Below are 16123 nucleotides of genomic sequence, written 5' to 3' on the forward strand. Positions count from 1 at the left end.
TCTCACAAGAGGGAGTGAGAGCACATCCTTCTACTCTGCCATCTTGGTTCCCGTCCCCTATTGTGGTTTTAATTTGCTTTTACTGATGAACAATGATGTTGAGTATCTTTTCATATGCTTATCAGTCATGTGGATGTTGTCTTTTGAGAAGTGCCCTCCTGATTCTTTTGCCCATTGTTTATTTGGTTGTGTTTATTATTGATTTGAAGGAGTTCTTAAGTAGTTTGGGTGAGTACTTTGTCAGATGGTGATGTGTATTCCAAATATCTGACTGGGCTTTTTTATTTTCGATGGTGTTTGATTGTGAATAGAAGTTCCTGATTTTAATGAAGACCAGTTATTAATTTTCTTCTTTTAGTACTTTCTATGCTCTTCAGAAGAAGTCTTCGTGGTCTTTTTTTTTTTTTAACGGTACGCGGGTCTCTCACTGTTGTGGCCTCTCCCGTTGCGGAGCACAGCCTCCAGACACGCAGGCTCAGCGGCCATGGCTCACGGGCCTAGCCGCTCCGCGGCATGTGGGATCTTCCCAGACCGGGGCACAAACCCGTGTCCCCTGCATCGGCAGGCGGACTCTCAACCACTGCGCCACCAGGGAAGCCCTTGGTCTGTGTTTTGAGAAATGCTGAGGCAGGAATCACTTTCTGCTTGGCAAGAAGTATTTGCTGTTGACAGGGCAAATAGGTTTCTGAGTAATCCCCCTAAAATCTCTAGTTTTTTCAGCAGTTCTAGCTCCTCTAAGAATCCCTGGGTTGGTCTCTTCTTTTCATAGTATTAAATTTTGGACTCTATGAATTTTATGTCCCTAATGTTTACACAATTTATACTATAGTAAAAAGGCTTGTAGGTAAATTATTTCAGTTGCTTAGAGCAGTGTTGCTTCAATTTTCCACAGAAGTCTGTTAGCCACAAGGGAGAGTAAGTGCATAACCGCAGGGGCACTTGGAGCCCTGTCAAGGCCTGAGGTAGCCACTGGGAACAAGAAATGTTTCTTTGGACTCTTCTGTTTTATCTTTAAAATATGTGCTGTTTCTTAGGTGATATGGTTTGTTTTCACTTGAAAGTAGCATTTAAATGATTCTAGCTTTTACTCCTAAATTTAGAGTGAAATTGAGGGAGGCTTCAGGAGTCTGTACCGTGTTTATTCAGCAGCCTGAAGTATCTCTGGCAGCCCTGGGCTTAGGGTCTCTATGTATTATCTTCATTAGCCCATTTCCTTTACCAGGCCTAGGTGGTTAAGAAACTTGCACGGTAATTACTGACAGAGGCAAAACAATATCTCAGGTCTCATTGCTGTCTCCTTCGCCCCCCACCCCCGCCCCAATACTGCTTGATCGCCTAGTACTAAGGTGAAATCATGGGATTATACCTTGAAAGTTCAGACAGACAAGAGCTGAATAAATATGCCGCAGCCTGAGAAAATTAAAAAAAAAAAGAGTGCTCTTATTGGACCAAAAATATTGAGGATTTTCTGGAAAAAGAAAAACAGGTATTCTAATTTTAGAAGCTAAACACAAGTTTAATTTGACCTTAGCTGTTGGGGAAGTGCTGAAGATCATATAAGGAATGTTAATGCTGTGTCTTCTGTTGAATTATGTATTTGTCTATAAAATGGTCTTCCTCAAAGGAGTTTATGATTTTAAGTATCCAGTAATTTGTTCTAAGTAAGTTTTTGTTACTTAAGTTTTAGTTACTTCTGAATCCTTAACTATGCCATGCTTAGTCATTCTTGCTTTTGGGGACACCTTTTCCTTAAATTGCTTATAGTTGAGGCTTTTGATTACATTGATTCCCTAAAGTTAAAAAATTGAAAACATAATTTTGAGATAAAATACTGTGCTTTTTTGGTAGCAACATAATTTTATTATAGTTATGAGTTAATGCCTAGAAACAAATAGTACAAGTTAGGTAACGCTGTATTGTTTCAGGATTCTCATTAAGCGTTCATCAAAGATTCTTGTGGTTAGAACAGTAAACTTCTATGTCTGTACTCTTTTGTTCTGTTTTATAATGTTGTGATATGATGTTTTTAAGTAGTTTCAGCAAGTCATTAGGTAGATTGTTATTCTGAATGAGCACTTGCTTAATAAAGGAAAGGGTGCAGAGGGATTCTTTTCAGGTTACTGTGTCCAAAAGCCAGTTAAAACCATACAAAAATAAAACAGCAGTGTTATAATTGGTCATTAAATGTTGATGTGAATTCATTTATTATAACTGAATTATAAGTTTTTTGTCAATAAAATACTTATTTGTTAATCTCTTAATTAAAATATAGAGTAAGTCTTTCCTGCACAGTGATGAGCGTGCAGTGTGATAAAATGTTTGACATCAAAGACTTTTGAAATTAAAGTGTAACAATACATATTTTTTTTTATTGTGGCAAACTCTTAAATTTACCCTCTTAACAATTTTTAAGTGTACAGTATGGTATTGTTAACTGTGTGTACATTGTTGTACAACAGATCTCTAGAATTTTTCATCTTGTATGACTGAAACCCTATACCCATTGCACAATAGCTCCCTGTCTGCCTTCCCAGCCCCTGGCAACCACCATTGTACTTTCTGTTTCTATGAGTTTGATTACTTTAGGTACTGCATATAAGTGGAATCTTGCAGGATTTGACTTTTTTGGATTGTCTTATTTCACTTAGCATAATGTCCTCAAGGTCCATCTGTGTTTTAGCATATGACAGCTTTCTTCTTAAAGGCTGAATAATATTCCATTGTGTATGTATGTGTGTGTGTGCGCACGCGCATGTGTGTGTGTATATATGTGTGTGTATATATATATATATATATATAACATTTTCTTTATCCATTTGTCTGTTGGTGGACATTTATGTTACTTCCAGACTTTGGCTATGTGAATAATGCTGCAATGAACATGAATGTGTCACCATATCTATTTTTAAAGGCTGTATCGATTTTTCTCTTGCAGATATATTCGACTTTATGGGAGAAAATTTAGCAAAGAAGATCATGTTCTTTTTATCAAGTTATTATATGAGCTGGTCTCAATTCCAAAACTGGAAATCAGCATGATGCAGGGATTTGCACGTCTCTTAATCAACTTGTTAAAGTAAGTCAATTTCCTGTGATTTCTGCTAAGATTTTTTTTTTTTTTCTCCTTCAAGGTTTTAGGGAATGAGGAGAGTTAAGTGTTCTTTGGTAAGAAGACCAAGTCCCAAATTACCATTTTGGAAAAAGATTGCAGAAAACTTTATCATAAGTTTAAACCCCATGTGTTAATTAACCTTTTAATTAAGATTCCTTTTCCTCCATGAAGCCTTCTCTTCTCTAGCATATACTGAACTATATGTTGTCTGATTGTTTCATTTATACTAATTACCTTCCCTTATGTAGATTGTAAGATCCTTGAGAAGACAGGGATCATTTATTCTTTTGCTTATCCCAGGCACCCAGCACAATTCGGGAAACATCAAGTACTCCATAGATAGTGTGGGAAAGTATGAAACTCATCTACAATAATGGTGGCACAAATTTTAACGCCTCTTTTTACCTGGTGCCCCTTGAGGTTTGGACAGCAGCAAAAGTCCTGGTGCATTGTTCTTCCTCCTACCATGTTTTGCCAGTGAGTGGCTGAGGATGGGGAAAAGCAAAACCCGCTGTGATGACAGCAACATTTAACAACTGTTCTCCCTGTGTAGTATGTGTTGTATACACACCCTGAGCGAGCATACACACATGTATTTACTCTTTCTTTAATTAGGAAAAAGGAACTTCTTTCAAGAGATGACTTGGAGTTACCTTGGAGACCACTTTATGACATGGTGGAAAGAATATTATATTCCAAGACAGAGCATCTGGGATTAAATTGGTTTCCTAAGTAAGTATTTCCATTTAAAGTACTTTTGGGGAGCACTTTTGGGAACTCTTAGGGGTTTGATCATAATTGAGAAATGTTGGGTTACTTGAGATAAGCAAGCAAATATACATTTTAATGTGCTCATTTTTATGTATCTTGACTCCTGAAACAATTTATTGCCCTCTTTAAACTATACCTGAAGCTGCACTTAAGAATTTCCCACCACCATATCTCTAACAGCTAACATCACCATACTGGCCAAAGAAAACAAGAGATTTTTGTTTGAAATCTAATATTTTGTCATGCACATTTGGCGTTCTTCATAGTATATCCACATGTGTTTTAATTCTTCAAGTAAAATGAATGCTTCAAGAGGAGGAGCTTTGCCTATTCCAGGGGGCACCCACATCCCAGAGCACACACACTCCCAGTTACAGAAGCATCAGTTTCAGTGATTGAATGTGTTATAGCACAAACTATTCAAATGCACGGTCTTTGGTTTATGTTATTTTCTAGTAATGTTTAGACATAATAAGATTATAAATCTCTGGCTGTTTATGGCTTCTTGTACACACATCCTGACTCCTCCAGATCTCTCATTTTGGTACATTTTGTATTTTATTCTGAACCTCTACAGAGTACAATATAATCATCTGTCCTTTTTGATTAATAGTGATTTCAGGCTTGACTGCAAAGTGTCATTTTTCCCTGTTAACAAGGGTTTGTCCAGTTTTGATCTAGCTCTTAATTTTCTCAGTCTTAGCATGTTTGGCTTAAAATACTCTTAAATTTGTGATTGAGGTTTATTTTTAGGAAATCTTTTTTTAAACTTTTCATAGCTGTTTCCTCTTATTATCTAGAGTTGTTTCTCATATACATATGCACTCATTTCCTGAAGAACACCATTTTATATGCCTGTATTATTTTCCTTTTTCTCTTTTATAAATGAAGTCTTTGAACATTTATTTCTGTGGTTTTTCTCTCAATCCTAGACATATTTACATGTCTACCCAGTTCAGTTCATTTAATCCATGATTAATCCTCAGGCCTCACTTAAGTCAGCAGTCGTAAGTGAATTTTTTTGAAAATGCCTGCAGATGGCAGACTTTAAAGACTTTTAGGTCATAGGTAAAGAGTGAAATGTTGTAAATGGAAAGAGTAAAAAAAAAAACAAAAAAAAAAAACTATAGGTAATTGTGAACTTAGGCCCTAATTGTTTTTTGGACAGTAGTCACAAATACTCTCAGAAGGTATTTCAGTCAGTCACATGGTCAGAAGGTATTTATTTCCTGAAGATTTCATGTTTTAAAGCAAGGAAACCCATTTCAACCATAAAAATGGCAGAATTCATCATGAAACTAAATGGTACAATGTTCAAGTGTGTTTTTACTAATATTTATTATGAAAACCCCAAATTTAACATGAAAGATTACTTTTGAGTTTTATTTCTGCTGGCGGGAGCATGGAACAGACTGGATTAACTAGACCTCAAAATCTGAGCCTATTGAACTTTTTTTTTTAAAGCTGTTTTATTTTATTTTATTATTATTATTTTTTTGGCTGTGTTGGGTCTTTGTTGCTGTGCACGGGCTTTCGCTAGTTGCGGTGAGCGGGGGCTACTCTTCGTTGAGGTGTGCGGGCTTCTCATTGCGGTGGCTTCTCTAGTTGTGGAGCACAGGCTCTAGGTGCGCAGGCTTCAGTAGTTGCAGCATGCAGGCTCAGTAGTTGTGGCTCGCGGGCTCTAGAGCGCAAGCTCAGTAGCTGTGGTGCGCAGGCTTAGTTGCTCCGCGGCATGTGGGATCTTCCTGGACCAGGGATTGAACCTGTGTCCCCTGCATGGGCAGATGGATTCTCAACCACTGGGCCACCAGGGAAGTCCCGAGCCCATTGAACTTTTGACTAGAATCACCATTTCATAGATTTCAGGGACCTTTAAACGGAGTTCAAAATCAGTTATCTTTCTAAAATTTTCCTGGCTCATTTTTTGACTGCCTTTGAAAGTCTTTGGTAAATCATGGGGGAGGGAAAGCTATTCCTTCAGTAATTTCTCCTTCTTCAGCATTTCTTTTACTTCTTTATAACCAAGTGTCACACTTCCTGCCCTGACGGGTGTAACTTTGCAAAGGCGGCCACTTTTTTTTTTAAGTACCGTGTCGTTATTAATAAATATCTATGGCTTTCCTCTTCAGCAATGCCATTGTTTTCCAGGAAATTTTGTTAACGCTTACTACTGTTAGTGTCAATCATTGTTTATAGTTCCTTCCCTGCATCTTGATACTAATTACCATGTCATTTCCTGAAGCTTCACATCATCCTTGCTGTTATGGAAACCTTCCTTAAAAGTTTCACCATGGCTGTTCTTGGTCTTTTGAAGAGACATCAAGTCTTTGATGAAATTTTTACTTGGTTTACAGCGTGACTCTTAACTCTAATAGACTTTTGTATTCTATAGATAACTATTCCAAAATGAAATTCATAAATAACATGACCTTTCTACACTCAAAAATAAATATAAATAATATTTTAATCATAAAAGAAATAATGGGAAAGTAGTTTACTATAAAGCAATATATATTTCAAACATGCATGCACTATTATACTAAAAAATGCAGTATGGGGGACTTCTCTGGTGGTCCAGTGGTTAAGAATCCACCTTTCAGTGCAGGGGCCGTGGGTTTGATTCCTGGTTGGGGAGCTAAGATCCCACATGCCACGGGGCAACTAAGCCCACACGCCATAACTACTGAACCCACGTGCCACAACTAGAGAGAAGCCCGTGCGCCACAATGAAAGATCCCGCGTGCCACAGCTAAGACCTGACGCAGCCAAAAATAAATAAATAAATAAATATTTTAAAAAAACCAAAACAGTATGGTATTCAGATTTTGCATCTACTTATAATGAGTAAGTTTGGATTTAAAAGTAAAAAGGTCAAAACACATTCTGTATCAGAAGTACAAGAAAATGTAAGAGCAGCATTGTTAGTGGACATTGAAATAAAAACTAGTGCTAAGATACAGAATAACAGGCCACACTTACTTAAATATAATGAGAGAGAGAGAGAAATAACTTTAATTTCAGACTACTGACTGGGAAAAACAAGAAGTAAGATACTGTTGCAGGTGAGCTGGTCTTATTTATAACATAGTGTCACAATAATTCTTTATATAATTATGTGGGATGGTGTAGTTACTTAGTATTACAAAACATTATTTTTAAACATTATCACATGTGAAAGAAATAGGCAAAGGATGAATTAGGAAAAGAAACATTAATATATGAAGTCATAGAGAATTTGTGCAGCAGACTTTTGCCAAAATAAACAATGTCAATATGTAATTTTCACAACATAAATTGTCTTTTGTGCCCTACCAAAATAAGGATGACATTCCAGAAAAACATGAAGCATTTTAACAACAAAATTATTAATGAAATTCTCTGACATCCTCATTCTTTGTGTATCTGCTAATTGCAAGTGTAGTGACACTTGGTTCTAAGACTGTTAAAGCAATCTTCAATCTTAGTTACATATTTATATGAAAACTACACATGCACAGGGATTTGGTTTTGGCAAATCAAGTGGGGCAACTGGAATTGCCACTATGCTGTAATTTTTTTTTTCTTTCAGAAATCATGAATAACCGTAGGTAAAATTTTCAGCCAAAGTACAGCCTTCCTTCAATTTACATGTTAGTTGTATTCCTAGAGATTCAATGTCTATTAAAACTGTGTGAAAAATAGTTAATGTTTAAAGCAGTTAACTTTTAGGTTCAAGAATTTTTAAGCTGTATAACTGTGCATTGGGACATTTGGAAGTCTTGCAGTAATAATTTTTTGTTGAGTCTGGCTATTCCATGAATTGCAGGATATCTAATATACCTGGCTTTTAATCACTAAAGGTCCAGTGAGTCCTCCCCCAATTGTGATAGTTAAAAATGTCCCTTACATTTCCAGAATGCGCCCTGCCTGTGGTTAGAGGCTGATGGATTTTCTGTTCTCTTAGCCTGCATCCATGCAAGTTAAAGTTTCCTGCCTCATTAATCAGTCCCTCCTGTTTTCTTACCACTGGTCCAGCACTTTTTGCTTTCTTTTTTTCTGTTTTTAATTCTATAAGATCCAGGTCTTTTAGTTTCCAAACCAGTATTCTTTTTCCTGTTCCAGTGCTTCTCAGATTGTCCATTTAATACTTCCTTCCCTTTCCCCAAAGATGTTTCTTAAGAGGTGTGGTGTGAGAAATTTCTTGGAATTTTTGCATTTTATCTTAAACATTCATATCTTTATTAGGCATATTAAGTAATGCTTTCATAAGTAAAAATTTCTTCCATATGTATCTCTTGACTAAAGTTGATGCTCCAAGAAGATGAACTCTATTGGCCTAGTGGCTTTGAGCACTTACACATAGGGCTGTGTGCGTCCACTAAAAGGAGCACACATTGTGAAGTGCAGCTCTGTTGATGCATCCTGTTTTTAAAAATGATGATGTGTTGTTCCAGTTTGAAGGGATCAGAAAGAATACTGGGCATCTGGAACTACTTTTTGTTTCTTTTTTGCGGTACGCAGGCCTCTCACTGTTGTGGCCTCTCCCGTTGCCGAGCACAGGCTCCGGACGTGCAGGCTCAGTGGCCATGGCTCACGGGCCCAGCCGCTCCATGGCATGTGGGATCTTCCTGGACCGGGGCACGAACCCGTGTCCCCTGCATCGGCAGGCGGACTCTCAACCACTGCGCCACCAGGGAAGCCCTACCTCTCCTTTTGAAAGGAGTACCTGTTACCATATTTCCATTCAGGTCACACTGTATATCGTTACAACAATTAACTTTGAAAGATTTTCAGATTCTCTGGTTCTTGGACTTTATTCATCACACTTGCCTTGATTTTAATATTGGAGGAATCATCTGATGTGTTAGAGACACTATTTGGAGAGCCATACAACAGTACTTTCACTTTTTGTTCCTCACAGCTAGTCTCTGTCCAGTGAATTTCTAAGATGGGATCATTTAAAACATTTTAAAATTTACTTTTCTACTTAAGATACTATTTAGTACACTAGTATATAGCAAGTGTTTATAGCCCAGGGATAGAAGTGTGACTTTTTACAAACATTTTATTTCAGAAGATTCCTTAAGGAGCCCTTTAATATGGCATGCTTTTGGAGTTAGTATTTTGTTTTGAGTATTTTCATCTTAAATGTATTCTGACACATTTTGAAACAGTTTTGTCAGCTGACTGCATGTATTCATAACTATTTTTAGAATACCATTTTTATAATCAAAAGTGAAAGCTTGCTTCATTTGTTAACTGTTTGTCTTTCAAGTCTTAAACTCATGTGCCTTTTGTGTTTGTCTTTATTGAAACCACTGCTTAGAATGCCATGCATTTCAACATGATTTTAAAAGCTGGTTCCATTGTTTGAAGCAAGGATTATTAAACTTTCTTCTCCTCCTTTCCCCTAGTTTCTTCTCTGTCCCCTCCTCCTTCTTCTTTTTTGCTTCCTCTCCTCCTTCCCTCCTCCTTTCTGTCTTTTTGCCTCAGTGGCAAAAGACCCTTTTTACTTTCATCTGTTTTTTTTTTTTTTTACTGGAGAAACAATTTGTAGGGTTTTTTTAATTCAAAAGAAAAATTAAAATTGGAAAAAACCTAGGTAGCTGTGAACTCGATATTAGCAACTTAAGAGCTGCTTATTGTTTACTTTGTAAAAGAAGCATCTGAATCTTTTGGGCATGATTTTATGTCGTAAAACAGTGTCCCACACACTTAATTGGAATAACATATTACAGGTTACAAATGTAGGCAGCACGGTAAAGAAAGGTATTGCTACTAACAAAATGTGGGGGAATTATGCATAGATCAGTTTTTACAAATGAACATAGGCAATTCATGTTTGAATTGCTATGTGTATATATATATATATACATTTATTTAGTCTTATCACTGTCAGTTTAGTTTTTGTGGGTTGTTTGGTGTTTTAAAGGTTTACATGTTTGCATCATGAGTAGCTTGGGCCTAGATAACTCATTTACATTTTAAAAAATATTTAAATATCTGTTTTTCTTTTATATATATTCTAAGGTGGATCATACAGTATTAAACTATTTCATTTTTCATATTAATCTGCCTCTGGAGAAATTTGATATTTCCCTTTTCTGGTACTTGTTCTTGATTTCTTCTTTCTCTGTTAAATCTATCAAAGGACCATTTGAATTGGTGCTCTTATCCTTAAGATACAGTTAAATTCTTTGTTCCCCCATCAACACATGAAAATGACATGTTCTTAACCTCTGTTGGGGTTTCTTGATATGTGTAGCCACATTTCTAAGCTTAAGTTACTACCAGCAACTCAAGAATGATCTTTAGCTACAGAATTTAACATGATAATGAAATATGAAACTAATTTGTCTGAGGACCTGTAAAAATTTAAAATAGTTTACAGTTATTTTGTTAATAAACAATGATTATTAATATGGCATTTGCAGTGATTTTTTTAACATGGTATTTGAGGAACATTCTATTTGCTTTTTAAAAAATTCTATTTTTATTTGGAAATTAGAGAATAATTGGTTGATTTTATTAATTTTTATTAATGACTTTGATAGTGCTTCTTTCAAAAGTTGTGCTACAATGATCTTTCTCTAGAAACTGCTCTTTTTAAAGCAATTTAAAAAATACTCAGTTCACATTGATCAGGCTTGTCATCACTTATAGCAATTATACACACTCTTTTTACACGAGTGATCAGAATCATTACAATTTCTTAACATTTACTTGTCATAGAGGCATACTTTTTTCTTGAAGTAATTGTATTGAAAAACCCATGTTAATGCTACATCAGTGATGAAGATGTTATAATTTATTTAGACTGTCCTCAAGTAAAATTATCTTGAACCTAATTTTGTGTGAAGTGGCTGTGAAAAATGACTGCTGATTTAACTAAGCAGTATTAGATTTTGTAAGATTAGATATGAGATGGATAGTGTTTGACTAACTGATGGTGGATTTGTTTGGATTTAGGAAAAGCAGGGAAAAAATGATATATTAAGTTACAAGGAGGTTGAGGCAGAGGTATGTAGAATATACCAGGGTTATAGTTTCCCAGTTCATTTATAGAAAAGCAAATATGATTACCCTGAAGCTAAATTTTAGTTCAAGAATTGTGAAGTGAAGCTGAACGTACTTCTGGCCGTGGGCAGTCCACACTACTCTCATCTTGAATTTGTCATTTGCTGTACATTTCTCTGGTTTAGAAGTGAATATTGGGCTTCCCTGGTGGCTCTGTGGTTGAGAGTCCGCCTGCCGATGCAGGGGACATGGGTTCGTGCCCCAGTCCGGGAAGATCCCACATGCCATGGAGCGGCTGGGCCCGTGAGCCATGGCCACTGAGCCTGCGCGTCCGGAGCCTGTGCTCGGCAACGGGAGAGGCCACAACAGTGAGAGGCCTGCGTACTGCAAAAAAAAAAAAAAAAAAAAAAAAAAAGTGAATATTGTCCTGACAGTTAGGTAAGGCTAAGGAGGTAGGAGTCATAAACCTCCAGGTTTATATAAGTCCACTGTCTCAGTAACTGGAGGCTAAGGCTTTTGGCTTTCCTCAGGCTTCTCTGCTACATATTTGGCATTTATTAGCTTAAGGCATACTTAAGTACTTAAGTATTTATTTGGCATACTTTATTAACATAAGGAATCATAAAGAAATCATCATAAGGAAATTGCATCCCAGAGAGGAAAATTCACACAGAGTCATTTGTTGAAACTGGGACAAGAGCTCAAGAACTGGGACAAGAACTTACTTTCTGCCCTGATAAATAGGGTGGCAGTTGGGGAAGGACTTTCCTATTTTGATGCAATTTCCTAAATGTAAATTAATAGCTTCTCAGAGGCAGTAGAATAAATGTAAAAGCAAAATGAGTACAAATTTTCATTCTTAAGGAGATTGAAAATATAATTTATTTTGGCCAGATATGAAATAATAATTGTAGTTAACATTTATTGTGCTTAATTCTGGGCCAGATAACTGCATTCTTTACATTATCTTATTTAATTTTTGTAACAGCTCTTATATAGATATGAGGCTATAATACTGCGCTACTAGTAAGTAGCAGGACAGGTATTCAAATTCAGATCTGTCTGACTCTAAGCCCAGGCTGTGAACCATTCATTACATGATATTACTGTGGCTTTCTTTTCAAGCTAACATGTGTTTACTAAGAGGAAATAGGGTATGAGAAAACCCACCCAAAACTTAGTCCCTATGTAGATCCCTTTTGATTAAAAAAAAAAAAGTGTTTTCAATTGTTGTCACTTTAGTATTAGAAATTTCCAACAATTGGAAAAGTTTTTAATGATTATTCACTCCCTCTAAAAATTAGTGAAATATAATCTAGTAGCATCTAGCAATAACCTTTTATTTTATTTTTAAACAGAAACATTGTTCTCTTCATCTTGAGAGATTACAAGAATCAGAAAAGGTCACTATACAGATATCACAGGTTAGAGAGATTGTACCCTTTTCTGGATAAAGAGTATAAATCCAGTGGCACAGGCCTTATTAAGGAGGGGTTGAAACAGACTTTATTTAGATGAACTAAATCACATTCCCACACACCCTATTCCTCTAATGAGTGAAGTGACAGCTATCAAGTCTTATAATTAACCTTCTATTCTTCTGAAGAGTGAAGGGAACTGGAGAAAACATGTAGCTATGCAGCCTTTTATGACTTGCTTTCTAGAATCATTTTTGACATTATAGGAAGTTTGTTGGTAGAATAGAAAAATTACCAGTGAAAATAGCAGGTTTTCTGTGTTGTACTCTCAAACAAGCTGCCACAGAAACAGTTAAAAGTAAATGTAAAGTTAACATGAACACAAATATTAGGAACTGGTAGAATTATAGATCTTCTGCTTATTTCCTTGGACCATAAGTTTACCATTTTAGAATTATCTTTTTTAAAATCTGCATTTAAGTTGATCTCTTATTTCGTTTGGAACTAGATGAATCTTCAGATCTTCCTTATGAATTCTAAAATGTGTTTCTAAGTTGGTTCTTTGGTCCAAACTAAAAGAAGATCCAAAGATCGATGTTCTTTGTTGTCCTGATAGAAAATGTTTATAGAGCGTTGTAAATAAATAAGTATTTTTATAATATATGCATATATGTAAATGAACACAGCCTTGTTATAAGCCCTTTGGAAATGCCCAGAAGTAAAAATCATAGTCGTGGTCTTCAGGGAGTTGTAAATGTAGTTGGAGAGAAGTTTGCTCCTCTCCCCCTCCTTTTTTTTTTTAACTAGGCAAACTTAGATGTTCCCTCAGTTAAACTCTGTTTCTGAATTGATGAGTTTTTTTTGTGAGAGAAGGTAACATCTCTCTTTGATAATCAGAAAAAATGCTCCACGATGGCTCTCTGGCTATATGGTCATCTTTTTTATTTTAGAATTATCTCATGAGTTGTAGCCCAGTTTCCTCTTCAGTTAATTTTTTTCTGAGTACTTTAGAAATTAAAGAGGATTCTTACTGCTTCAAGTAATGAAATTATAGTTTTCTCTCTTGGTTATATAGTACATTGATTACTTGTGTTGAGTTTGGTTTGTGTTATTCCTTGGAATTTCTTTGCAAATTAGTTCTTAAGCTTTCAGAGAAGCTGGATAGACTTCTGGACTTAAGAATTTCAAACAGCTTAATGAGAAAGTGTCAGGTGGAAGCACTGCCTCAAAGTTACCCCTTTCCCCCATAATTTTTTCTCTTGAGATTTGGGGACTTGTTTTATTTTTACTTTTATACATCATGTTGTAAGTCGTCACACATTTATTTTAAAATTCCAGTTCAGAATTACCCTTTGTTTTGTTAATTTGCATTTGACCTCTTTTGACTGTGGTCTACTTAGAATTTTAAATATCCATTCTGGTGATGTGTGTTTAAACCAGTACACACTAGCCTTTTTCATTAAAATAGAAGTGTTTATTATAGGTTCATATACAAATATTTATGTTGTTTTCCTAAATTCACTTGAACCACCTACAAGTTGGAAAATAAGTTACAGCTTTTAATGTTCCTCAGCTAACTTTTTAAGTAGCTGGTCAGAAAGGTGGCAGTTGCTTATTATTTTGATGGTCGTTGCTGGCAGTAAAGTGCCTTGGAGGCTTATAAAACTCTCATCAGTAGGTTACAGAAAACTGGTTTCTGGTAGTTGCTGACAGAAGCACACTAGACTTTGCTGTTTGTTTTTTGATGTAAAAGCACTTTAATAAAAATTTAAAATTAGTATTTGAAGCCACTGAACATACTTCTTGATGTATTGATAGGTATATGGTCATTGCTGCCCACTTTGTAAAGATCGAAGATGATTTGCCCTTTTTCTAGCTTTCTTCCCTTTTTTTCACTGCATAGAATGAGCAAAATGAAGGCAAAGGGAAGAGTAGATTACGGAGTTTAGGTAGTTAATTGTTAGAGTTTTGTCTGTATGAAAGAGAAGGATTAGTTATTCCATATACACAGATAATATCTAAATGTATGAGTGTATCTTAGAGATACTTATTAAAGATGTGTTCTTAAAATACACCAACCTAATTTATCAAATGGCTTTTTCCCCCCAGTTCTGTAGAAAATGTTCTCAAAACACTCGTGAAAAGCTGCCGACCGTAAGTAGCTTCTCAATTTATAAAGCCTCTTATTGTTTCTGTGGGCTTTTCCCCATCTTTAGTATGCTTTGAAGAGGAATTTAGAGGTATAAGTAGTCTCTGATATTGTGATGTTAGTCACTGGGCACAACATATCATCTCCAGCTCTTCAACTGAACTTTTCAGGTTTCATTTATAAATTTAGAAATTTTTAAGTGGTGTGGGTGTCAGTCACCCATTATAAAGTAAGAATGCAATAATGTACTTATAACTGGCTTCATCTGAAAGATTTTCCTAGAGTATTGTTACTCAGATCAAAAATATTTTCCAAAATGAGCCTTGTAGGTCTTATATTAAAATGAATAATAATAAGATGGCACATAAGTTTTTTTCTACTGTGTTCTGTTTCAGTAGAATATTTGACTTTGAATATCCCATATTCTTATGTTTAAAGATGCATATGGATAGAATTTAGTTTAATTAAAGTCCAGTTGTGTGGACTTGAACTATTTTTTCATTCTTGTTTATCAGGCTGTTCTAAGACATACTTCTGCTATGAATTCTTTTGAATGGAAATTCGTATATTTATCATATGCTTGTAATATGAGTTAAAGTTATTTTATAGATCAGATACTTGTTCCTGACCTCCTATACTACTCAGTCTCGGGCAAATGTATTTTCAGGATATAAAATGTCTCCTTTTAAGAGGCTTAAGATCTAACCTGGGTCATTCAATAAGCCACCAAGGAGCAGTGTTATTTTGTGAAACTTGATCATCACTAAGGAACTTACTGGTTTTTAGGTTCTTAGATAATTCATAGAATGCCCAAGCTTTTGTTTTGGATTACTAGGCTAACAGTTGATTCTGAAAAATTAGGAAGGGGAATCAGTGTATGAGATCTTTGAAGGTAGAATATATGAGTATATTCTGCCATTTAAAATTTTTTTAATTCTAACCTGTTGCACAATGATCTGGTACATAAATGCTCGATGAACTCAACAGAAGAATAACTAGAAATGTAATTTTATTTTTCACATAAAGAAATGAAGTGTGATTCTAATAACACAGATGTATAAAGATATAATAAGATTAATAATATGATGTATAGGCCAAACCTCCAAGTGTATTTGAAAGGGTTTACTAACTTTTTGGGCCATACCCAAATCATAAATTTTCATATGCTTTTCATTATTTTAAACCTCAGTTGCCTACCCATTTGGGTGTCCATTCCATATCCAAATGGATAATGGGTCCTCCTTATCCATTTACCTTCATTTTGTGTGTGTCTTCACACTTCAGATTTTATTTTTCTATATCTTCTATACCCCAGGGATGCTCCTGCCCATTTCATAGAATTTTACAATGTTAGAGCCTATAGGACTCGATCATCTAGCCCAATCCTCTCTTGTATATAGGAGGAAATGCATAATCAGCAAAGTGAGAAAGAGAACATCAACCTAGGAACCTCTGGTCCAGTGAGGGTAAATGGTTTATTCCTAAGGTGCCTAGAGGTTCCTGGGCTGATGTTCTCTTTCTCACTTTGCTGATTATACATTTCTTATATAGACTGGATTCCCTATGACAAGATTTTTTTTTCTATTGCTATTGCACAGCACATAGGATGAAAAAATACAACAATCATGTTTAAGTTTGTAGGTGATTTGAATGGCTTTGTATTTTATCTGAGGTTTA

At 35.5% G+C, this 16123-nt stretch overlaps 1 protein-coding gene across 1 annotated transcript in view; it reads left to right on the plus strand.

Annotated features, from left to right (window-relative positions):
• Nucleotides 1-16123, plus strand: part of PSME4 (proteasome activator subunit 4) — a gene marked incomplete at its 5' end in the record, with an annotated part of 95250 nt that overhangs the window by 21098 nt on the left and 58029 nt on the right. Inside the window, 3 exons of the mRNA XM_079721213.1 lie at nucleotides 2936-3076; nucleotides 3728-3844; nucleotides 14407-14451. Coding sequence (XP_079577339.1) covers nucleotides 2936-3076; nucleotides 3728-3844; nucleotides 14407-14451 — 303 coding nt within the window. The remainder of the gene's footprint in view (nucleotides 1-2935; nucleotides 3077-3727; nucleotides 3845-14406; nucleotides 14452-16123) is intronic.

The sequence above is a fragment of the Hyperoodon ampullatus genome (genome assembly GCF_949752795.1).
Source record: "Hyperoodon ampullatus genome assembly, chromosome: 15".
NCBI classification, from domain to species: Eukaryota; Metazoa; Chordata; class Mammalia; order Artiodactyla; family Ziphiidae; genus Hyperoodon; species Hyperoodon ampullatus.